Source organism: Patiria miniata, unplaced genomic scaffold, assembly GCF_015706575.1.
Source record: "Patiria miniata isolate m_02_andy unplaced genomic scaffold, ASM1570657v1 HiC_scaffold_5, whole genome shotgun sequence".
Classification (NCBI taxonomy): Eukaryota; Metazoa; Echinodermata; class Asteroidea; order Valvatida; family Asterinidae; genus Patiria; species Patiria miniata.
The window spans coordinates 24,776,138-24,801,785 of NW_024037072.1; the positions used below are offsets into that span (position 1 = coordinate 24,776,138).

Genomic DNA, 25,648 nt, shown 5'->3' on the forward strand with positions numbered 1-25,648 from the left:
TTAACCCAAATTGTTAAAATTTACTTATGTCCAAAAGTGGTAGTTAAAGTCTGATTAAACATGAAACGCCTGATTAAACATGAAACGCCATTTTTTTTTTTTTTATTCTACAATACACCTGTAAACGTACCTCAAATTGATATTTGTTCACTTAACAACTGAAATTCACACAAAATCTGATTGTTTACTCAAATTTACTCATTCTTTGTTTTTTGGCGCTTCCTTATATATTTTTTTAAAACTTTTTAATCCACCCTAAAGTACCCCTTTTATGTGCCGGATTGGCCTCAGAGAAAAGACGTTCCAGCTTTGTTATCTAATTTTAGTGCAACAAACTGGATTTTAAGGATAAAATTTTACGTTTTCATCAGTGCCTTTTGTTTTTTAAATGTACTCCCTCTTGCATAAAAGCGAAACATGATTTGGAATTTTGCTTTTCTAATTTTACTGCTTACTAGACTGCTTAGGCCAAATTCAGAAGGAAAAAATTGCATAAGTTTGGATGCATGTTGTAATATCTTGTAATTTCTGTTTTCCAAACCCCCAAAATTATGAAAGTGTTCCCGCCCCTAAAAGAGACAGTTTGTCCAAAATTGTGTTTCAACATGTAATTTTCAAATCAAGTTTTTCATCTACTGCAAAAAGTCTTGCTAAATGACTTTTCCTTTTGGGTTTATTTTGTCATTTTCTTTACACCGACGCACCGCCAACAAGTAGGTCGGAGTATAAAATAGGTATGAAATTCTACATTCATAATTTTGGCTTAAAAACAATGCTCCGAAAATAATCTTCTAGGGGTAGAAAAATGGTATCAATTGGATAGTATTTCATTAATAATCCCTGAAATTTTCAAAGAGTTTACCCAATATTGCATATGGGAGATTTTTTTTTTTACCTTAAGCCACTGACTAAATAATTTTACTCTTTAAGTAAATTCTTCCATGTCAGCACGCACAATGTTGTTTTGGAACTTTCTTTGTTTTGTTGTGGCTTTTGTTTGTTGGGGTGTTTGCTTGTTTGTTTTCTTTTGGGGTTTATTATTTATTTGTTTTTATACTAATAGGCCATACAGTATACTCCCATGATCTATTAGACACCAAGTTTTTAAGGCCGATACAAATTGTGAGTTACGGTAACGCACTAACAGCTATCCAGGAAGGTAGGAAGGAAAATAACTATATTTTGTAATTTTTTTATGTTTGTCTGTTGTTGTTTTTTATGCTAGGTTTGTCTACTTAGGGTACCTATAGTGACATTCTGTTTAGTTACCTTGTTTAACTGTTGAATTAACCAGTTACACACAAATAATTGCACAGGGAAAACTTTTTTTTATTTTCAAAATATATTGTATTTTAAAAATTAGCCAAATGTGGCAATAAAATGTTTGAGGTCGACAATTTGGCCTACAAAATGCAGGTAGGTCGTGTTTATACAGTAACCACTTTTTTTAGGCCTAAGATTGTCTTCAATGTTACGACACGCAACACCAAGTTTGGTGCATGCAAAGTTTGTTTGATTTAAAACAATAAACAATTTGTTATCATTTCAGTAATATGTTGTTTTAATTACAGTATCTGTAAGCTGTTATTGTGCGAGTGCAAATTTCCATATTCATTTGGAAAGAAGTGATGTCGTCTTTATTATAGGCATCCCTTTTCTGTCTAAAAGACGCTTGAGTGCGAAACAATTTCCAGAGAATATTCAATATTTAATAATGGAGGTCCCGATTCCAAAACGAATCTGTTGAGCTGTATGACGATACGAAAACATTCCGTTTACGCATGTACCTGAATATCAAAACACTCTTACCGTTTGCATTGACATGACTCATGGAAACAAACAGCACCAAAATACAGAGAGTCGTGCGCAAGAGCTTCGCAGCAAATATCGTTGACGCCATGATTCCACACTATCTCACCTTTGTCCCACAGCGAAACATATAAACAGCAATGTTGTATTGCGAGCATAATGATAACATAAATTTTGCCTATTTCTATACGGCCACGCTTTTTGCAATCGACAAAGATATCCTTGAACCACTGCCCCTGCTTTGCATAACTATTGAACACGAACTAAAGTCCAAATTGTATACAAAAGAACACCATTTCCCTGTATTTACAAAGATCCTACTCAGTAAAGTCGCAGTTGAAGACGGAAGTAAACAAAAATGTGCATGATATAATGCACGGCCTATTCATACACTATCGTACATGGTGGCAGGGAACGAAATGACAAATAATTCAATAACATTTAATGTTGTGTTTGAATTTTGTCAACAGATACTTGTTGGTGAGGTATAACAGAATCTAGGTTATTGATGAAAATGTACAACGGGATATGGGGGGGTTGAGCTAAAAAAAAACTGTATTAAATTTCACTTGAAATAACAATAATGCTTGATCATAATATTTAATATAATATACAAACATTTTCATTTCCAGACCCCCATGAACCCCTGCGAAATTCTTTCGGAATTTGCCAAATTATCCATGTGTTCTTTCTACGGGAGAAACAATCTATTTCACGAGAGGCATATAAGTGTAGGACAAACGGGGTTCATAACAGACCAGGCACTTTATCCTGTAGAAAGAAAAACGTGGGAAGGAAAAGGGAAAACACCTTTCCAGTAGAGTCATTTTTTTCTGGAATCCGTAACTATTAGGCCATCCATGGGCCAAAGCCTTTCTTAACTTTTTTTAGTGGCAACTTAATTTCTCGGTTATAAGTAGTTGGAACATGTCAATTAATATTTTACAATGTGCACACCACATCATTTGCACAAATAAAGGGGACTGTTTCCCCAATGTAACTGTACCACACGAGGGCGATCGCGATGCATCGCTGCCATTACATGGACGCTTGCACGTAAGTTCCTCCAGTAACCCCCTGGCCGTGGGGAATACGTAAACGGCAACGCTGACTGGCTATTCAGAGCGTACTATACTGCGCGCGTATTTCAGAGTCTGCGCCATAGATATGTCTCGCAAGCTTAAACGAGGAAAATCTGAGGATAAACTAGAAAAGCTTAGACATCAGGCCAGCAATTATCTTGCAAAGAAAGTGCTCCTAAAAAGCTTCACTCCAGCATGGGTGTACTTCAATATAAGGCGCGTTGTGTGTGGTGCAAGGAAGGAGCATACAAGTCCAGTAATCATGACAAACGCATACTTTTACTGCTTTCAACATCAGATGCTTGAAACAGATTCAAGTTTTTCCTCAGATTTTTGCTTTCGTTTTTGAGCTTACGAGATATAGAGCCGACTGGCCATTTTGGTGTAGCAGCAAAAATGCATGTGCAGAACTTTTGGTCTATTATCCCAATCCACTGTTCCATTTATCAAAATCTTTCCATCGTGCAGACTTGATCTTGATATTGTGACGTGGTCGTGCCAGCTCTCCTTTGTGAGGCTGGTTTGATAGGTAGCGTGCCGCCTCGATGGTGTCCAGTCCCCACAGCGATGGGCCACAGCACAGCACAAGTTATCCTCAGTGGAATACCGTCAGTGGAATCCTCGGTGGAATACCGCCGATGGAAGGTGGAAGGGGTTTGTGGAATGGGATTGCGGAACGGGAGTAGGGAGGGGGTAATCCCTGAGATTTGTAATCCTCTCAGGCCCTTTTATCTACCCTGGGACTTTGGCCCTGACATTCGGTGATTATAAGTCTAATTAGCAATAATTTGAGCCAGTGGAATGAGTGGAATCGGAGTCAGAAAATCACAAACAATGGTCATGCCTTTAATCAATCCTCATCATCATCCTTATTTGTCTAGTATTACTTAAACCCCAATTACTTGTTCCAATCATTAAGTTATCACTTGAATCATCTGCCTAAAATGCTGTCGTACAGCTGCTTTTATACCCCTGAGTTCACCCGTTAGCCTATAGCCCCCAATACAAATTCACTCTGCCATACAGTACTGCCTAAGTCCAACTGACCAATCAGCGATCAGGATCTGCCAATATGCAAAGTATGGGTGACTCGATGTAATACAGTCATTATACAGACAGTGGTTGCATTGAATTCAGCGCATACACTTCGTGCCCCGTCACAATATTCTCCCGCTTCTCAGTCGAGATATTATCCAAACTGTCATCTGCAGTACCAGGCTCCCCCACAGAGTATGCATTCATATTCGGTTCCTTGGTTGTGACGTAACTTTCCGCTGTCTCTTCTTCTCTCCATTGCAAACAAGTTCTCAGATGTTCATACAATTCACCCGAACCAGTAACACAGTAAAACTGAATAAGTGTAAGACATTATCCTTTCCTCGTTTTGCAACTCAAAATGCAATTTGTTTTCACAGAATCTGTGAGCATTCTTTCATAATTCGTATCCAGATTTGACATTATATGTTCATGGACTACATAGACCTACATACAAAGACTTCAAAATGTTATGTGATTTCAATTCAATCAACATTTATTTTCAAAGTGCCACAAGTTTTATATTACAATGAAATAATTATGCTATTTAATCAATAATATCATTAATAACATCAAACAAGTCATGTAGCTACAAGTATGTAATAAAAAATAGGCCATTATATAGTCATCCTCGGAAGCCGGGGCTTATATGGAGAAAACAAAACTAAAATGTTAACTCAACGGTAACAGAAACAGACCAACAATCGGACAAACACAAATATAGTGCACATGGGATGAATGTAGATGTGAGGGTTAGAGAAAATAGAAAATGCCATTGAAGAATAATCATGCAACAAGTCAAAAAATCAAAGCTAAGCATAAATGTTGAAGTAAAGAGTAATAGAAACAAAAATATAAATAAATAGATGAATCAGCTGATGAAATATATATTTTAAAAAAAGAATCAAACACAAAAATGTACCATTAACGCATTGTAATGATAAGGTCTAGAAACATTACAATCGCATGCGAAATAAACAACCTAAACAATCGAATGGCAAAAGAAATGTAAGGCGAAAAACTTGTAAATAACAAACCATGCAATGAGAATAAATTTATTTAAACCAGTAAAACAAATGAACTTAAAACAAATTGTTTTAAGTTATAACAAAAATTATTATGGATCAAGATAAAACTCATAATAACCACTCAAGTAAGTTAGGTAGTGGCGGATTTAAAGGGAATGGTACCTCATTTGCATACCAAGAGCATCTGGCGCAAGAGATAATATTGCAGATTGACGTTTTGAAAGATGGCGGACAGCAGTCAACTTCATAGAGCAGGTTATGGTAGTCCCTGAACGTCAAAAGAACCATTTCAAATGGATTGTTATGCCAGAATTAATTGAAAATATCATCTTATATGTCTATTTTGCACCTCTGGTTTCAGAGATATAACAGTTTGCCGTTTTTTAAGATGGCTACCAGCCGCCATTTTGAATTTTCAGGTCACAATGGTCCCGAAACGTAATGAATACCATTTTAGCAGATTTGTCATGCCAGAAATAGTAGGAATCGTTATTGGTCATCTGTTTCCCATGATATTACTTTTTATGTATTTCAAAATGGCGTCGGCGGCCATTTTGAAAAAACATGCTATAAAAAAGTTTGCCGTCACTTTTGGGAGGTGTATAGGAGCTATTTTTTCTTTAAATATGTCCTTTTTGTCAAATCCAAGGGAAAAAAAGGTATCCGCCAGACATGTATGACTAGTGACTCAAACTCGGACTCGAGTCCGACTCGAACCACATTTTTAATGACTCGAACTCGGACCCGAGTAACTTTGACTTACGACTCGGACTCGGACTCGGACTCGGACTCGGGGCTACGGACTCGGACTTGGACTCGAACTGACTTGTGACTCGACGGAAATTACCGCACTGCACACGCGCACATACTCAAGTCGATCGGGGTTTTTTACTGTGCAATACATGTACAGGGCGCTCGATGCGGTGCGTGCGTGGCCGTGGCCGGTTACCGATATATTGATTAAAGAAATCAATGTACCGAAACTTGTACCCCACCGTCCGTACGTAATACTGTATTGGTGCAAGATTGATAGGGTAAGGTACCAGACTTTTCTTGTTAGACGTCCTGTCGTTCACACGTGTATTGCTGTCGCATCGCGATAACGCGAGGTGACTCGTGACTCGGACTTGGACTCGACCTTTGTGACTCGTGACTCGGACTTTGACTCGACCTGGAGGACTCGGGACTCGGACTTGGACTCGAGAAATGTGACCCGGACTCGGACTTGGACTCGATGTTTCGTGACTCGAATACAAGTCTGGTATCCACAACATGGTCATGGATTCCAGGAAAATGACTCTACCATAATTCATGTTTACGTCCGGGTTCAGAGAAACCTTTATAAATGAGCTACTCCAACGCACCCAAAAATAGGCCCTGATAATTCCAAAAAAACACCACTCATTTTGGAAGTTTTTCTTGGTACAGTTCAAGCAAAATCTGGTAAAAAGAAATTTCATTTACGAAACTTTTAGTTCACTACACAACCATGCTTATAGTCATTTCACTGTGTGGCAAACGTGAGATAGTTTGGAATCATGGAGTCAGCGATATTTGCTGCGACTTTCTGTATTTTGATGCTGTTTGTCTCCAGGAGTCATGTCAATGGAAACGGTAAGAATGTCACCTTTTTGACATTTTATAGTCATCATGTACCGGTATCAAATTACAAGCGATTAAATATTTCTAGATTTAATCTTTGAAAATCAATATAAAATCAACCGTGAGAGACATGAACTTCACGTTTGCGAGAATCGATATTCAGGATCTTCATTATCTCGTGGGTGCCAAATCACCTGACCCTTCCTTCCGGTCCAAACCGGAGGTGTCTTATAATTTGAAAGTGGAAAAGATGTGAACCGTTGCTTTCAACGAAGCGCGTATCTGGCTAGGTTGTACTTTTCCCAAGAAAATCACCGGTTACGTCATACAAATTTAGAGCGCCCTCTAGCGGTAGATTGAAAATATAGAAATTGAATCAGTTTCAGTTGATTTGTGTGGTGAATATCGACATTAACGTCAACATCAACATCAAAATCAAAATGAACATCAACAACATCAACATCAACATCAATAATGCGAAAAGGCCCTGTGTTCTGTTCACCAAACATACCTCTAGTTGTAGTACTCCTGTCACCATGGGCAACTCGCCGTTGATGTTCCGCCTTCAGAAAAGCCTCGATCTCCAAGACTGCTCGTATCGAATTGTCCAGAGTTTTGGGGTGGGCTCTAAAATTGCCCGCCCGTATATCAGCATCTTGGATTGCATCCACAAAATTTCATCTGGCCAGTCGTTCCCGTGGTTCCCTCGGAAGTTCTGGATATGCTAGCTCCGTCAAGCGGCGAATTCCTTCTTCGAGTGAGTACATCCCCCTCCATAGTAGAGTGTAGTCGTACTTGGGTGCAAAAGGTGCTCGGTCGCAGGAACAAATATCAACGAAAGTGCAGTACACTAATTAAGAACTCGGTGCAAGTAAAAAGATGCCCTTGTGGCAAACTAGCGGAGGGTGAGTGGTATCAAGCTGCTCCGGAAGATCTCCAGTGCGGTGGCTGGTAGGGCATTCCACTCTGGAATGCCCTACGCCCTACGCTATGGTCTATGCTAATCAGATTACAAAATTAACTTACGATCGTGAATAGCATGAATGACGGTAACAAACAACGTCATTTCGTCGGCGCTGGAAAGTTTTGGACGTAGCTTCCAGCTTTTAATGAATGCTATGGAATATACTTCTCTATAGAAATACATACTTCTCTATAGAAAGTATACTTCTCTATAGAAATTATACTTCTACAGAAGTACTTCTCTACAGAAATTATACCTTTCTACAGAAATTTGGGGTCCCTATATAAAAATTATAGAGAATTGGCAAGCCTGTTGAGTTCTATAGAACTGTATAAAACTTTCTAAAGAATTCTATATAGCACTTTTTTGTAAGGGTAGCCTACCTGCTTATGCGTTGTGGCGTAATTAATGTCAGCAAAAAGGTGACCTTGTACGAGATACCTTTTGACACCAACGTCGTATCCGTGCTTTGCACATTCTTATTAATGTATCTCAGTTAACCCCTACGAAATCTTTTGTCCATGTAATGGAAAATCAACAATAATACGGTTGCATTCCAACTGCAAAGAAATTACCGTTCGATACTAATTCATTTGTCTAGTTAATTGTTGACCAAGGCCATCAAATCAGCGCATTTTCATAGCTTTTGTTCTTCGTTTTACCACTTTTCAGTGCTATTGAATACCTTTTGGTCGTTGGGATGTTGAAAAATTTCCAAAATATCAACATTTTTGTTCTCATCACGAAAACCTGGGCGGATAATTCAATAGCCCATCCCCCACTCAAAAGGTGTGTGTGTCGGGGGGGGGGGGGTACATTCCCCCATCCCCTGGGATTTACGCCCCTGCACGTACGTACTCCTGTCGAAAGTGCGAGTGAGATTTATTGGACCCGGGATCAGTTTCTTTGGCCTCTGTGACATCCGTGCCCTGTTGATATTTGTTTACACAAATTCCAGTAAGCACATAGCTCTGTGTTTCCCGGTACCATGTGGTGCTGTCTATAAAATAATTGGTGCCGTCTATGAAATAATTCAGTCTTAAAACCTGCTCCAGAGTTGAACAAAAACTGGAGAGTTGCCAAAAAATAATAATTATGAATTAATAACAAATAAAAATAATCATTCGGAGATAAGAGTAAAAATGAAGCAGAAGTCATTATCAAAACTGGTTGTTGTAAATTTTGGGTTTATTTATCATTTTGACTCAGTGCTAACATGAAATATCAAGAAACATAGGCGAGAAACGTAGGTGTAATTAATAAGAGCAAGCATGTTTTATACCTGTATGTTTTGGAATCACCCTAGTTTTCCTCATCTTAACTATTTACTTGCTTGGGGAAGTAGTTTCGCTACTAATTTAAAATACTACTCCTATTGCAAAAAAGAGCCCTTCGTACAATTTATTTTGTCAATTTCTATATGAACGTGGAGATATACTTTCATAAAAGATAAAACTTTAAAACTTAATTAATATGTAATATGTTCAGCTTAGGTCTTCAATGTGTCAATCTTCTCGCAATACTTTACCGTCTTCCAATGATAGTATATTTGACCAAAATCGTGAAATTCATTCTCATTTGACTCGCCAAGCTTCCAATTTTCATATACCATTAAGTCGTACCTCTCTTGCTCAATATACTGTTAAAATACATGTATAGGGGACAACTCCAAGCTTCTACCAATCTCTACACTTTCAAATTTTTATTTAAATCAATCTTATTTCAAACTTATTTTTAATTCATGGCTGTGGTTAGCACATACCCCTTATTTTTTGCTCCTTGCTGACCTGATTAGTGGATCTGTAAGTGTCTGTCTGTTGTTTCTACATGTATGTGTACTGTGTTTGTATGTTCTTGTTGATGGGTTTTTTTCTGTGTAACAATACAGTATCGTCATTGAGCCCACTAACCTCGTGTTGTGTGTAACTGACTATTCACCATTGTTCTATAGGCCTATGTATGTTGCTTTCTCGTGGTTTGGGCTCATTTAGCGTGCTTGCTGTCAGGGGCCCATGCTTAAAAACTTTTTAATGGGCTCCTCTGCTGTATCTTGTAATACAAACGCATTCTATATGTATGTAGATTGTTGTATTATTTTTTTTATTTTCTATTATTTATTGATATTGATGCTGTGAAAATATACAAACATTGAACCTTAAGACACTAACATATGCAGTAGAATAATTGTTAAAATCGCTTCTTTTGCACTATTTAGATTGGGGTCATTTACAAGTAGCATTTGGAAGATTCTATTTGATAAATAGCGGCAATTAGGGTATAAAAAGTTCATTGACCTCGCAGAGGTCACCAGAGCTCAGATATAAAATGCCTCCATGTCTGAATTTTTTTGTTATTGCATGTAGAGTTTCATGCTTTTATCGCCAAATGCACAATTACTCCCTATGCCCCTCCAATTTGCTGTATGACATTCAGAATACCCCTTCTAGTCATTCGACTTCGTAAGTATGTGCATACAGATTCATTAAGATAAATATAAAAAAAATCATAATAGTCTCTTTGATATTAATATTGACTGTCCTATATTTTTTCTCTTTTTGTAATGTTTGTTTGGCAGTATAACTTTTATACACTTGTATGGTTTTGATCATAATTGTAATCACCGCTATTTTGTTTCCTTAAATAGGGCTTTTGTTCCCGTTTGGCGCTGCAGAAGGAGACTCATTTCTTTCCCAAAGTGACGATGCAAGTTCAGGGGCGATTCCAATTACCATCCCATTCCCTTTTTTCGATCATAGCCACGACGCTCTCTTTGTAAGTACGACTACGTCGCACTGGGTATGCTTACATGTCCATTTAAGATGCATTCACCATGCTAATTTCGAGTTTCATACTGAAAAACGATTCCTTTTCAAAATTGCTGTTTGTATAAGGAGACAAACGTTATTCACTTTTGAAAGGAGACATCGACCGAAAACAATCAGCCCACGTTTAGTTATCGAATTGTTACTTTATAATTGTCTTATTCCTTTAGTACAATAGCCCTTATAGCCGAAGCAGCTACCTGTTTTTACAACAGTAGATCTAGTTTAACAGTCAAGCAATAATACCAATCAGCATTAGAAAGAGGAGCTTTTCTTTTCTTTTCACTGGACTGCTTTATAGTTGGAGTTCGTTTGAAAATTTTGCCCGAATTCTATCTCCACTTGCAAGTATATACATTCATTGATTGACTGCTCTTTGCTGCCTCGTGGCATTACATTTTATGTGTGTCTGTGGAAAGCAACCCGTAACTAACGTTTGAAATAATAACTTTGAACGTTATTTTGTTTGGTTTGAACTCCAGGTAAACACAAATGGTGTCGTATCCTTCCTCATCCCAGTCTCCCAGTATACCCTGACACCATTTCCACTTGATGGTGACCGACGACTGGTGGCGGTATTCTGGGCTGACGTGGATATTAGCCATGGAGGCAGCGTGTCTTACCGTAAACTCCACCGTACTCCAAGCAATGAAGAGCTATTTGGCCAGGCAGATGGTATCATCAGACAGGCTTTTATCGACCAGTCGAAGTTTTCATCATCCTGGATGTTCATCGCGACATGGGATGAAGTGCCTTTTTTTGGAGCCAGTGGAGAAGCCCTTCAAATAGTAAGCAAGTATTTTAGGCACCAGAGTCACGTGCGAGAGGAAAAGGACAGAACTGGATTCGTTGGACAAAACAAAAACAGTGTACGGTGCATAATCTGGCCTCCCGCTTTGACTTTCTTTTTTTCATTTACGTCATTGTTTGGAGTCCGTTGAAAGGAGCAAAAAAGTGACATAAGAAGAAGTTTTTAAAATTGTTTTCAACCAAATCAGACAATATGATGTCAGGCTTGGTAATACAGGCTTTACAGCTTTTGCAAAATCCTGATTGTGTCTCAAACTTTTCATTACCTTGGTTGGATGTCATGCCCTTAGTTATACTTCTTTTTTTTAATTTTTGTCTGAAGCATAATTTACTAGAAAAATAAAATTGTCTTTAACTGTGGTGCTTAGGTGTTGAAGTATTTTTAGTTCATTTAGAAAAAATGTTGCAACCTGACGCCACTTTGTGTACAAAGTCTAAGGAGAGTCAAGACAATTTTCTAAGTATTTCCTAACAAAATTGGAATATTTCTCAGTCCCAGATTCATGTCTTATCATCATTTTTGCAATGACTGACCTTCATTGAGATGATATTAAATGAAGAAAGAATTGGCGTCAGGTTGCAATATTTTTTCCGTTCATTTGTTTAGTTACTGTACCCTTGCTGTTGTAATCTAGTTCCTAACTCCGCCGATGTTTTATTTATCATAATTGTTGATTCTTCAGTGGATGCATAATGCCGTCGACCTTCTTGTTAAATCCTCCACACAGCTTTCTCGGTGTCGTTTTGGCCCACATAATTCCCGTTTAATAAGGAAGCTTGGAGATTATTTTTATTCACCTTGAACTCTTCGCGTTGACTATAGTGCTCTCTTGGCCTTTATTAACTAAGGGTTAACTAAGGGAACAAAATACGGAAATTCGAAGATGAAAGAAAACCTGATATAGGCTAACATTTGGTTTTGTTTCCTTAGACAAACACATTTCAGGCTCTGTTAGTGACCAATGGGAGACATTCCTTTGCAATTTACAACTATGAAGACATTCGCTGGACGACCGGCACAGCAAGCGGTGGAGACAGCTCAAACGGACTGGGCGGTACACCTGCTCAAGTAAGACCATTGGCGGATCCAGGGGGTGTATATGGGGGCGTGCGCCCCCCGGCAGTGACCAAAATTTTGTAAAATAAGGCCATTTTTCACTCGAATAAGCCGTTGCGCCCCCCGGCACGAACCTCTCTGGATCCGCCACTGAAGACTACTGAGTTCCTTTTCACCGAATGAAAGTTATTGCAAGTCTTGGTTCATTTACTTGCGACTTTAACCAAAATATTACTTTCAAAGTTTACAGCTTCTAAGTGATAAACTTAAACAAAATTGAATTACAAGATCTAGTGGTGAAATCTTTCAAATTTCAGTTATCAAAAAATTGGGGCTCATTATTATTGCATTTTAAAGTAATTAAGAGCCGTTGCTGTTTATCTGTTTGTATTTATTTATATTATTTTAGGTTGGGTTTAATGCTGGCGATGGCTTCACATTCTTCGGTGTCCCTGAATCAAGGACGGACGCTATCGTTGATATCGATCAAGATTCGAATATCGGCACTAGGGGGCGCTTTCTATTTCGGATTGACAGCAGCGAAATCGTCGACTCCGGTTGCAATTCTGAAGGTGTGGTACTTTTTCAACGACAATCACTTGTTTGTATTGGCTGAACTATTCTGCTTGAAATACAAAGAATTAACAATTCCAAATTACAAAATCATCGATTGATTCGCAGTACAGTACTGTAGCGCAAAGGAGGACTACAGCAATATTTTAAGGATTATGAATTCAAATATGGCTTTTTCCCCTCATTTTTTTATCAGGATCGCTAGCTGTCTTCCCCATTTCTGGCTCAATGCTCGGTGGAGACATTGTCCTCATTTCTGGACCGTGTCTCGACGAATCCTCCACAATCGTGTGCCGATTCGCTGACGTTGAAGTACCCGGACAGGTGGTTTCTAACACCACAGCCAGATGCGTCAGCCCACTAGTATTTGAAGTCGGTCGTCTGCCACTGAGAATGTCGACTAATGGTGGCAATTCTTTCAATTTCACCGGAATATTCACCTACCGTAAGTACAACGGTAGCATTTTAGATGAATATGAAATGCTTTAATATCATCATGATGATGATAACTTTGCAACAATTTTGTTTTTTACGTCTTGCATAGTGAGTCCGGAGGATATCACTCCAAGTGTCAAACGATTGGAGGCAACCGATTGGATGAACGAGAAAGAGCTGACGATCACGTGGGATACTGAGCTATTAAGAGACTACGTGACAAATGTTAGTATCTCTGTCTATGGTTACGAGGAGGATTTGGCCACAGGAGAGGCGAAGCTGCCATTTGTGTACAGCCTGTATGGTATCAACGAAGAACAAACAGTGCCGTATAGCGCGGGTCGGTTCAGTTTCATCCGGCCTCGTGCACCGAGTGGCGCCCAGTACACGGTGGGAGCTATCCGTGTATCTCAATATGTACAAGGGCAAGATGAAGCGGAACAGTAAGTTCTGGGTAGTTAAGCCCCCCCCCCCCGCCCCCCCCCCCCCCCCCCGGCGTTTGTGGGGGGGGCTTTAGCCCCCAAATACATTTGTCTATAGCCCCCCCAAAAAATAAGTTAATATAGTGTGCCTGATTGTAGAATTTTATCAGCGCTCCCCATTGAAAATATGGCACGAGCCCCCCCCCCCCCCCCCTCACCTATTGATTTTAGGAGGCCTAATTATAAGTGTCCGGAGAAAATAACCGGTCTATATTTCCACACGCCTCCCTGAAAAAAAATCTGGATCCACCCTGCTAGCCCCCCCCAAAAAAAAAATATTGGCTCTAGAACCACGCCTGCCCCCCCCCCCCCCCCGGCCCCGCACATGAGAGCTTTCTGCTGAGCAAAAAAGTCATTGGTGGCCGTTTGCTCAGCACGTAGCTCAGGATGCCTTGCGAGGCGAGAAAAATCAAACTGGACAGATATTTACGAATTCCCTGAAAATTGAACGCACACGATGAGCTACGTGCTGAGCAAACGACCACGAATGACTTTTTGTTCAGCAGATAGCTCTCGTGTGCGGTGGGCTTAATTTATATCGGCTGTTTGAAAAACGATGGTCACAGGTAGGCTTACGGGTAGAGATATGTGTGGCCGACTTCTGTCTCCTGGTAAAACCTTATATATACTTAATCCCTTATTTTGAAGGCATGAGCAGATCCATTCAAATAACTTTCCCATAACCTGTTCATTCGGCTTTATTAAGGCATTATAAAATTGGGGTCAAAATTGTCTTGTCAATCAGCAGAACAAAAAATTAACTTTTAAAATTGAGTTATCAATGATTCTTTTTCCAGGACTCTACCAGGGATGTGGAGTGATATCCACAACCTCCACTGGCTCTATCCAGTCCCTGACCCTTCAGCATGGTGCGATGGTTGGGCGGAGGAGGCTAGATCGGACTTGGACTTCCTTGAAGTGACTGAGCCGTGCCCCTGCACGCTGACCCAGGCTCTGGTAGATGTTGGTCGGTTCAGTGAGCACCCGCTCTGCTATTCTCCAGAAAGCTGTGAGATGTCCAAGCCTGGTGCCGTGTACTGCGTAAGAGCCGATACAGTCAGGTTAGTGCATTTATTCTATATGCTGACGTCTAGAAATACTACTTAGCACCCTAACAACTTTTAACGAGCAACTCGCGTATAATCACGAGGACCACTGCCGTTAAAAGATTGAAAAAGACTTCAGAGACTTCGACGTCATTGGCGCTGTGCAGGCCGGCCGAGTGTTTCACAGAGATAACTCCGTGGACTAATAGAGTGTACATTGTTGTCATTGAACGAGACTGCTTCGTCTTAAATTATTCCGAGAAATGTTTAATGGAGGAACTCGTATTACTTCTTTTAGTAGTTGGTAGCTATCGCTGTAATCGTGACGTCAACAAAATGCCCATACTCTTGAGAATTTACGTCATTCTTGCTCTAACAGTTTGACAAAATGAGCACCTGTACTCGTTATTGAAGGCTGATCTAACACTATTAAGTTTAAAGAAACTACACGGAACTCATAATTAGATGTAGGATTGATACACCAAATTTTAAAATACAGCAATATATCTTAGCTGTCGTCGATGATACTTTTCCCAGTGAATTTGGAGGTGGACAAGAGTGTTGCTATGGCAGCGATGACAATATTCTTGACGTAGCCAGGTCTGCCGGCAGTGGTTTTGCACAGCGAAGACATCATGGGGGTGTTGCACCATATAAGGTAAGATATTGACTCTATAATTACAATTGCAAGTCAACACAATGAATTCACATTTTCTTTCCTGTTGACCCTTTTCACGAGAATAGCTATACTTCAGTACAGTGGGCCTACCATTGCTATACATTATTTTCCTGTCTTTCTCGCCTGAGGTCGCCGGTCGTGTTCCCTACCTCTCCCACTGGTTTTGGGATATTCTACCGATGGAGCACTGCTGTATATACTCACAGTTGTTTTGTCAAGTGTACAAACGTGTGCGTCCTTCCCAAACCTGCGAAGACTACCAGCCACCTCAGCCTGGTAAGCGACTTATAAAATTTGCTTCTAATGAAACAAACATGAGTGTTTTATCTATTTGACATTTTTGCAACAAAAAAACCGATGTACAAATCGGTCACGGAGTGGCCCCTTCATTTTCAACCCCGCAAGAATATGACTTGGTATACAAAATCCAGAACAGGAAAGTCAAATAACCCCATACCGAGGTGAACCCGCCAATCTTGGCTTATACAACTCAAGCCCTCTTAATTGTGTACTCCAAGATAACCAGTCTTATACTCTCACTGTTACAGCCATTGGTACTGGAGATACCCACCTCTTCACCCTGGATGGGACAGAGTACGCGTTCAATGGTGTGGGTGTGTACACCTTGCTAGAGACGTGTGGTGGACTGCTGGAGCTTCAAGCGAGAATGGCCGTCTTACAGCAAGGTAAGCCCCGTCGCTGATTACAAATATTATGCAAGTGTGTTAATAATTAACGCATGCAGTGGAGGGTACAATTATAATTTTGGAACTTGTTATTCTATGATGATTACATCCCGACATTAAAAATTCCATGGGACGGAAAGCAGTTGAATACAGAACACCAGTGCAATGGTATTCTTGTTTTTGAAGATTGCTTTCCGTATATAGTCTGTCCATTATCCTAGTTCATTTCACTCCACCGCTGAAGTAAGATCTCTTCATCAAACTTTCCATTGTCCAGTCCTGCGCTGTTCTTACTGTTGTCCTGTGCTGTGCTGTCCTCTTGTGACACCAATCGAAATCATTTTCGTTGCTCTGTGACTCGCAGCTTCTTCCCCAGTCTTTGTCGTCGTAGTACGTATACATGAATTCAACTTGGTCAGAGTGCAACAGTTTCTACCCTTTATGGGCCTAACAAAATTTCCTTTTGATCAAAACATTGAAAATTCAATTTAATTAATTACACGTGTAATGGTTGTAATAGTTGGACTTGAAGACGTTTGCGAGTCAAACTTGTCTAGTAACAAAATAAAAACCAAAACAATATGACAATAATTGGGCGCACAATATCCACCGAGTAGGTGCGGTACATCATTATAATACATCATTATAATGCAATTGTATACTCCAACTATGCTTCTTCAGGTGATAGAGCCACCAAGATAACAGCACTGGCGGGCCTTCACCGGGACAAATCGGACCAGATTCATGTTGAAGTCAGTGAGCGACGGGGCATTGATGTGTGGTTTCGACAAGGGAACGACAGTGAGTGGACAATGATAGAATTTGAAGGCACACAGATCAGACGGGTCGAGTTAGAAGGTGAGTGACTGTCTAATCGATCTACATCATTTCCAAAAATTTAGATATTAAAAACAAAGTTTCACGAAAGTTTCAGGAGTGTTTAAGTTTGTGGCAGGTGACAACTTATTGTCACAGAAACGTAGAAAATAGAGATTAACTGGCTGCATATCGTAGAGTATAAGCTTGTTCCTCTCAAATAATGACAATACTGTATGTCATTATTTTGTTTTGTTTTTGAGTCAATGCCATGAGAGGCAGGTAAACGAACATTTTTATAATTATGCCGGGAGAGCTTTGAGATTTCTTTTCTATAAACCGATGATGTTGTTTCGTCTGTGCGTGTTAAGATATTTAGCTACACACTACGTTTTGTGGCAATGCGCCACTACGACGCTAGAGCGTACTCAATCCGCATTCCAAAGTGCTGACTCAAGAAGGCAAAACTTGTGATTGGGTTTTCTTTGTTATAGGTGTGGCGGTCTTCTACCGGGATGTAAACAACTCGGGCGTGATGACCAAGAACATCCATGTGAATTTCAAATGTGGAGTGTCGTTAGTCGTTTCAACTACGTCCGGGTTGCTCAACGTGTTCACTTCACTGCAGAAGGAACTGAAAGGGCGCACCAGAGGGTTGTATGGTAACTGGAATGGAGAGAAAAATGACGACTTCGAAAGACCAGATGGAACCATCCTTCCTGCTAATGCCACCATGCAAGACGTACACCAAGAATTTGGTCCAAAATGTAAGTTATGCTAATTACATAAATTAAAGCCAAGAGGCATGACGAAGAGTATATCCTGTGCACGGACGCATCAAACGCAACTACTGGTGTATTTGAGTACACGGCGATTGTCTGTAAGATGGAGGTAACGTTGGGTTTTATTTTTTATACCATTTTCGATGCATAAAATGGTTGTCAATTTCTGATAACAAGGGGAAGCAATATCAAATATCCACCCGAATTAAGCCATGTTATAATTTTTTTTTACATGTACTATAACTCATACTTCACCAAAATGTCGTCGAGTTACGCATCAGTTCTATACCTCAGCAAAGCTGTACGTGTGCCGCCATTTTTTAACCGAGCGCACACCCGAGATTCAGTCATGCACAGGTTAAATACGCATGCTAGTAGACTATCGTTGTAACCAACCTGTGCGCTAGTCCCTTACGCATGCGCACGGGGGTAGTGCGCACGCCCTACAGCATGCTGAGCAGCTACATGAAAAACCTGGGCCACACGCTCAACATCATTTTGCCGAGAAATTTGTGGGTAACTGCATGATTTTTTTTTTTAAGATGTTGTCGTGATCTTGTGCCTGGCAGAAGGGCTTATGCGCGTACGCCCTTGCGCGCGAACGTGTATGTAATAACCAATGTCTTTCCAGCAAAAGGGCACATGCAGAAAACTGCCTCTGTTTTAATGAAATTTGAACATTTTCATCGGAAATTAATACAAGTTGTTCTGGAATTATGATTCATACGTGTGACAAATTAAAAATTCGTACGATTTAAAATGCCCATGGGAGAACATTGGATTCATATTTGGCGTGGGGGAACATTGGAATTTTCAATGCAATTTTCTTGAAAAGGGATTTTCGTGTCGGAACGCTCATATGCCCTTCTGCGGGACACCCTACGATGTATGAGGCATAGTAAAACAAATATGTATTAAAAAAACATGTTTTATTTGTGTACTATCGCACCGGTAACCAATGCGATAGTCGATTTCGCGTGCGTATTTACCGGGTACGTAATCCTCGCGTACCGTGCGCCGGCGCTTAATGAACGGCAAAACCTATAGCGGCTGACACGTGATGTGGAATGGACCAGTAAAACTTCGGCGCTCGCTCATGAATATGTAAGAGGTATATAGTGATTATGTGCGGTAATTTTCATTTCAGGGCAAATCAAGCCAGAGGATTCCCTGTTCAGATATCCCAGAGGCAAGGGTCCTTCAGATTACACCGATGTGACATTTGTTCCACTTTTCTGGTCACCGAGTGACGTCATAATTGACGAAAGCGCTCTACGGATTTGCGGCAATGACACTGTATGCGCCTTTAACTTTGTCGTGACTGGAAACGAAGACATCGCTAGGGCCACCAAGGAAGCGGTGGATAGCTACAAAACTGCCGTCAAAAGTGCAGCACTAGGTATGCTCTATAGAACTCTAAATCCTTCATAATACTAACTTAAACGCTAATGTCAATGCAAAACTGTAAGCAGCTTCTCAATGAGTGGAACATTTATGAGAAGCACTTTGTCAAAGAACCTCTTGTTTTGTCATATTTTAGACACTCTCAACGCAACATATTTGTTTTTCTTCTTTTTTTGTATAAAAGGTTCCCGGCTAAATAGTAATTTAATAATATTCTGGTTTATTTTTAACAAAAAAATATTGCATACAAACAGCTTATATAATGACATTATCAATTTTACAATGTAAACAAAAAACATAAAAAAACAAGAAGCAAGGCATAAAACTAAAAACAAGGCATACAATTTCACACATCAAATGTTACATTACATTCCGGTAAAATGACAATTGCATTTTAAAAGAAACTTTAATAAAATACTAAACAACAAACAACAAACAGACGAACACTCCAACAAACAAACAATATCACAAGTTATAAAAACGGACAACAGCCAAAAGCAAACGCAGAATATCCCCCCCCCCCCATTCGCACAAAGGGCAAAAACCACAAGATTGTTTACTGGAAATTTGAACAGGATTCATGGAAGGTTTGGATTTGTACTGGCAAATTTTTGAATTTGTCTATGCCATTTACCAGGCTGGCTACACTTCATATGTTAAACAGTGTGCCTGTAGAACTTGCACTTGGCAGTCCTAATTTCCAGCTGTATCTTGCTTGTTACGAAGCGAATACCATTCGTCCATGTTCATTCATTCAATAGACATATAGGCATTTGCCCGTGGTCTCCTCAAATTATACACATTTGGGATCACTGGCTCCGCTCCCACCACAGCCCGTCTTTTCCAATGCTGCTGCTTTAGGTTCGATGGTGTCACACCCTGACCATTCTCGGATGTTGTCTATACCCAGCGCATCTTTGGCCGGCCCACGAAGCAACGACATCTCTCTGGCATCCCATTTACAACAGCTGCCGCCATGCCGCTCTGGCCTGCCGAACCACATGTTGCCGCTTCTGAAAGCATGTTGACTTTATTTTATTTGCAAACCAAGCTATCACTATATGCTCTAATAATGTTCTCGTTTTTACAGTTATATGTGGCGCCCTTCGTGTACCTACCAACGGCCAGAAGGAAGTGTCTCGTGGCAGCGTGGGCGGAGTAGCCAGCTTCACCTGCGATGATGGATACATCTTGCAAAGGGAAAGTGAACTCGTGTGCCAAGAGAACGGAACATGGAGCGGGGAAGTTCCCATTTGTGCTCCAGGTTCGCAAACAAATTCCACACACACTGCATTATGACAAATGGTCAAAAGTTACTATTAACATCTGGTGTACATTTCAACTTCTAATGTTCCATTATACTACCAGTGACTCGAAATTGTTAATGAATTTCCATTAAAAGTTTCACAATGATTATCTTGACTTTCTCACCGTGTACCCAGTGACCTGTGACGGTCTTATGGAACCAGCCAACGGCCAGGTGGAGGTATCAAGTAACAATGTGGGTGGAGTAGCCAGGTTTACCTGCGATGATGGGTACACCTTGCGAGGCAACAGTGAACTCGTGTGCCAAGAGAATGGCACATGGAGCTGGGAAGTCCCCACCTGTGTTCCAGGTTCGAAATCAAATTCCCCACACACTGCATTATGACAAATGGTCAAAAGTTACTATTAACATCTGGTGTACATTTTAACTTCTAATGTTCCATTATACTACCAGTGACTCGAAATTGTTAATGAATTTCCATTAAAGGTTTCACACTGATAATCTTGACTTTCTCACCGTGTACCCAGTGACCTGTGACGCTCTTATGGAACCAGCCAACGGCCAGAAGCGGGTATCAAGTAACAATGTGGGCGGAGTAGCCAGGTTCACCTGCGATGATGGGTACACCTTGCGAGGCAACAGTGAACTCGTGTGCCAAGAGAACGGCACATGGAGCTGGGAAGTACCCACCTGTGTTCCAGGTTCGAAAACAAATTCCCAAGATACTGCAGTATGACAAAATGGTCAAAATAATGACTATTAACATCTGGTGTACATTTTAACTTCTAATGTTCCATTATACTACCAGTGACTCAAAATTGCAATGAATTTCCATTAAAAGTTTCACACTCATTATTTTGACTTTCTCACCGTGTACCCAGTGACCTGTGACGCTCTTATGGAACCAGCCAACGGCCATATGGAGGCATCAAGTAACAGTGTGGGCGGAGTAGCCAGCTTCACATGTGATGATGGATACACCTTGCATAACTCGCAAGGCTTGCAGGGGGACAGTGAAATCGTATGCCAAGATAACGGCACATGGAGCAGGGAAGTCCCATCGTGCTTGCCTCGGAGCAATGGCGGCCTGACAGGTTTGAGGAAAAAATGTATGCCTGGCTGAAACGTTCATCCATAGCTAATACAAAGCTAAATCATAAAAAGCGCACTCCATATTGTTCTTTTTACATATCTAAGAGGCTTCGCCTTGCCTGCTTCGCTGGGGAGGCGGCTGCGCCGGGTGAACGCCCACTTTGTGGTCGAACCCTCGCGAACAATTACTCTCGAACGCACACGAACACGAACTAGCATTGAAGTCACTGTGTGGACCTGTGAACAAAACAAAAGATGTCCACATAGTGCAGGTACGGATAGTGAGGACGTTGTGTAGGCTTGCACAGGTCCACATCACGCGGTTCCGCCTCTCTGACAAACAGTTTTAGAGGAAATTATGGGTGAGGATTATTCGTTGCAAAACGGAGAGGTACACTCAAGGAAATCATGATCAAAATTCGGGTTAAAAGAGTGTTCACGGTGCGAGTAAAATGACTTTTTCTCTGGTTTTTCTTAACTCAAAGGAATATCCACACCATACAACGTCACAGAGCTGACATACCGACGAATAAGCGAAAACCCTGTTTTGAGTAATTCGCGTTTGAAGTTGGACATTTTTCTGGTCGTCGTATTTTACCATTAATGTTTCGATAATAACCCTTTTAGTGTATATTCAAAATAGAATATGAAAAGTAGTTTCCATTAGGTCACTTATTTAATCAGAAAAGTTGTGCGATATGGTTTTATTTGATCGTCAAAATAATAACTATTAACATGCGGTGTACATTTTAACTTCTAATGTTCCATTATACTACAAAATGGGGCGGAGTAGCCAGCTTCACTTGCGATGATGAATACACCTTGCAAGGGGAAAGTGAACTCTGTGCCAAGAGAACGGCACATGGAGCTGGGAAGTGCCAGCGTCCTTGCATCGGAGCAATGGCATGGCGGCCTGACAGGTTTGACTAAAATCTCTGTTTGGCCAAAGCTTTCATGGAAAAAAGGCCGTCATAAAAAAAGCTTCCATCCATAGCTTGAAATTAACCTTAATTAACCTTAAACTTAACAGAAAAAGTGCACTTCATGATTGTTCTTCCTTATATACGAAGCGGCTTCGCCGGGCAAACGCCCGGGCGGTCGAACGCTGGTGAACAACTCATTCACGCACACGTAGTCGTGTTTTCCTGAGGACCTACTAAGTTCCCTTATTGTGTTCCTAACGTGGCTCAGGTCCTCGGGGTTTTTATTATCGCAAATCCCCCATTGTCCCACGTCCTCAGTCGTGAATGGATAACAAGATCACATTTTACGCACACGCACTCCCATTTTGTTTATGGTGTAAATCGAGGATTTCCTTTTGTTCCTCATCATCAATCTTTTGTTCATAATTAAACTTTTTTGCAACAGCTCCCATTGCTTTTGTACACGTTTATTATTAAATGGAGCACATCCTCGATTTGACTCCTGTCCTCAATTACACAAGGATGTTTCACAATGTGTGTCCTCGATTTACATCATAAACAAACCCTTTACAGACTTTCAATGCGATTGTCTTAATCATTTCTCCTTACTTCTTATTAAGAGTGAAAATTCACTTGACTGGAACAAGGAACAAGACGATTTAAATTTAAATTTAATTCATCGAAAAGATCGAGTTTTCATTGAAGTTTCGCCTAAAGCGCACGGTGACATGGCTAATTGCTATTTCGTTTAGTCCCTAGTTTCACTCTTTGCGATTTAGAGAGTTGGGGAAAAAGCTGTTAAAATAATCCATTTTTGAGGACTGTTTTCGAAATTCATGTGGTCTAATCCATCAGCACTGATTTACAGTTAACTGAAATTCCCAGCTTAATGTGCCGGTCTATCTCTGTTTGTTTTTATTTCAGGCTTAGAATCTTGGAAGCTGGGACTGATAATCGGTGGTTCATGCTTGCTGCTGCTTATCGTAGTAGTTGCAGGGATATCCTACACAATGTATAGGAAATCCAGGTATGACGAACCCTATGCTTGATGATGGATTTAAAAAATAATTAAAACATTTTTTGGTAAACATTTTTCTTCTCGTCCTTAACTGTTCATGAATTGTCTATGGGTGTGGCCAAACCCGAAATAAAGAGGTGTCCAAGGGCGGATCTAGCTTTCAGGAAGGGGGGGGGTGATATTTGAGTAAAGACGTGCCGAAGGCAAGCCCTGCTAGAGGTGCCGGTGGCATTCCCCCCACCCCCCCCCCCCCCCTCCCGGAAAATGTAAACTACGACGCTCTCTGCTGAATTCTCGTAATTTTGAGTCAAACTTTCTAGGTTTAGCATTTCATTGATTATTTTGGCCCCATTTTACTATAGTATCATTAGCCAGTGGCTGAACGGAGGATTGCAATCCCCCCCCCCCCCCCCCAGATCCGCAACTGGAGTTTTCTTTCAAATCATCACGTGTTTATGAAGCATCCTTTTGTTTTCTTACTTACATAGGAAATATGCGTTTACTCTTCCACGCCCGAGCGAGCACTTTGCAGAGAGTACCTTGTAAATTTGCCGCCAAAATTCCAATCCTAACCAGTTGGAGACTGGTGGAATCCGCGGCTAACGAGTCAGGTTTTTTTTTAAATTAAATCGCTTATCACTTATTTTGTGCTTTCGTATTTGCTGGTAATTCTATTATTGTGTGAAGGATATTTTTTTATGTGTGAAAGGTTTCCTACCTAGCTTTATATAATAGTTAAAAATGAGAAATTTGCAAGGTGCCATGATTTACACCAAACAAGGCGGCCTCATTAATTGGAACTCAAACTCGAATTCTGATCAAGTGTTAGAAGGAACGTTTACTTCCAACCAGTCCACGAATTTGTTGCCATGCACCGGTGATTTATATACCTATATTCCTATCATATCAGCCCCATGAGTGCCACCCGTGCTCAAAGTGGCATGTAGTCTCTTCCCACGAATTCAATACTCTCTTGTTCCCAAAAGCTCCAAATGGCACACGGCAATAACGCGTGCAACTGAAATGTAAACAGCGCCCTCACTTTTGACATCGGCCTCTGATTGGACGGGGAAAAAAACAGAAAACCAGACATGGCCGACGCTTCTGAAATTCTCGACGAAATTTTCGCGGATAGCGGTTCAGAAATATTCTCTGATGACCATTCCTCCTTATCCACATCAGAAGAAAGCGATGACGAGTTGGTGGCAACCTCTTCGAAGTCATCGGACAAGCCGAACTTAGTTAAATTATAGGTTCCTAAACTTTTCAACTATAGGCCCTAACTTTTTAACACGGTGCAGAGAGCCTCCAATATTTTGCATAACCACAGGTAGCCCGACTGCGTCTGGCCGTACAGTACTATCGCAAGCTCTGTAGTACGGCCAGACGCTGAATGCTTCCAAAAAGACTGAATTTTTTTGGACGTGCATGCACACCGCCGCATTACTACAAGTAATGTACATGTACGTACATGTACGGCGCCGCCGCACGCACGTCCAAAAACACGAGGTCATACGTCACAGACTGTTTATGCATATTCATGAGTTACAGCGCGGCCGCCATTTTGAAATCGCATGGGGGAGCATTTTCGGGACGATATTTGTGGAAGATGATGACTGAAAGTCGTCTTTTGGCCAGATGGATGAAAATATTGAGACCAAAGAACGTTTTTTCGAAAAGGTATGAGTTGCTCTACGACTAAGAACCTTAACTGTGGACATTTTTGTCCTGGATGAAAAGATAATCTCGATCAAAAGATGTAGCAAAATCGCTACATCAGCGGCCAAAAAAATTCAGTCTTTTTGGAAGCATTCAGCGTCTGGCCGTACTACAGAGCTTGCGATAGTACTGTACGGCCAGACGCAGTCGGGCTAAACCACAGGCTACTCCTTTGGATGTACTTTATAGAGAAAGTTATCTGGCATTTGTCAGTTTCACTTAATCCGATTTTGCTATGCTAGGAAAAGAAATAATTAAAATCAGGAATATATTTCGCCCCTCAAAATAATGTGCGGTACCAATGCAGAGTCAATTGGGGGGTCAGACAAGTCGACCGTTGAGACAACTCGACTCGGGACAACTCGACCGTATGTGCGATAAATGGAAAAGACAAGTCGACCGTTGAGACAAGTCGCCTCGCATGTTTTGGCTTAGTTTCGGGGATAGTACCGGGAATTTTGACGGCGGCTGATTACCGTTTGGGAGTGATGACACATGAGTTTGTTTTGTTGCATAT

At 40.7% G+C, this 25,648-nt stretch overlaps 1 protein-coding gene and 1 long non-coding RNA gene across 2 annotated transcripts; one reads left to right on the forward strand and one right to left on the reverse strand.

The window, feature by feature from the left end:
- The first annotated feature begins 6,304 nt into the window (after positions 1-6,304).
- On the forward strand, positions 6,305-25,549 carry LOC119741642 (sushi domain-containing protein 2-like). Its single transcript, XM_038217477.1, has 21 exons — positions 6,305-6,568; positions 10,165-10,292; positions 10,825-11,130; positions 12,084-12,221; positions 12,619-12,781; positions 12,979-13,227; positions 13,327-13,660; positions 14,497-14,760; positions 15,283-15,403; positions 15,553-15,700; positions 15,973-16,110; positions 16,792-16,968; positions 17,421-17,693; positions 18,856-19,107; positions 20,203-20,376; positions 20,555-20,728; positions 20,907-21,080; positions 21,261-21,473; positions 23,319-23,421; positions 23,901-24,742; positions 25,295-25,549. The coding sequence occupies exons 1-20, from the start codon at positions 6,493-6,495 to the stop codon at positions 23,956-23,958; spliced, it is 3,663 nt and encodes a 1,220-aa protein (XP_038073405.1). The 5' UTR covers positions 6,305-6,492; the 3' UTR covers positions 23,959-24,742; positions 25,295-25,549.
- LOC119741643 lies at positions 19,313-21,320 on the reverse strand. The gene is made up of 3 exons (XR_005272758.1): positions 21,250-21,320; positions 20,231-21,104; positions 19,313-20,125 (listed from the first exon to the last, which is right to left on the reverse strand). It is a non-coding gene; the product is annotated as an uncharacterized LOC119741643 (long non-coding RNA).
- Positions 25,550-25,648: the final 99 nt, after the last annotated feature.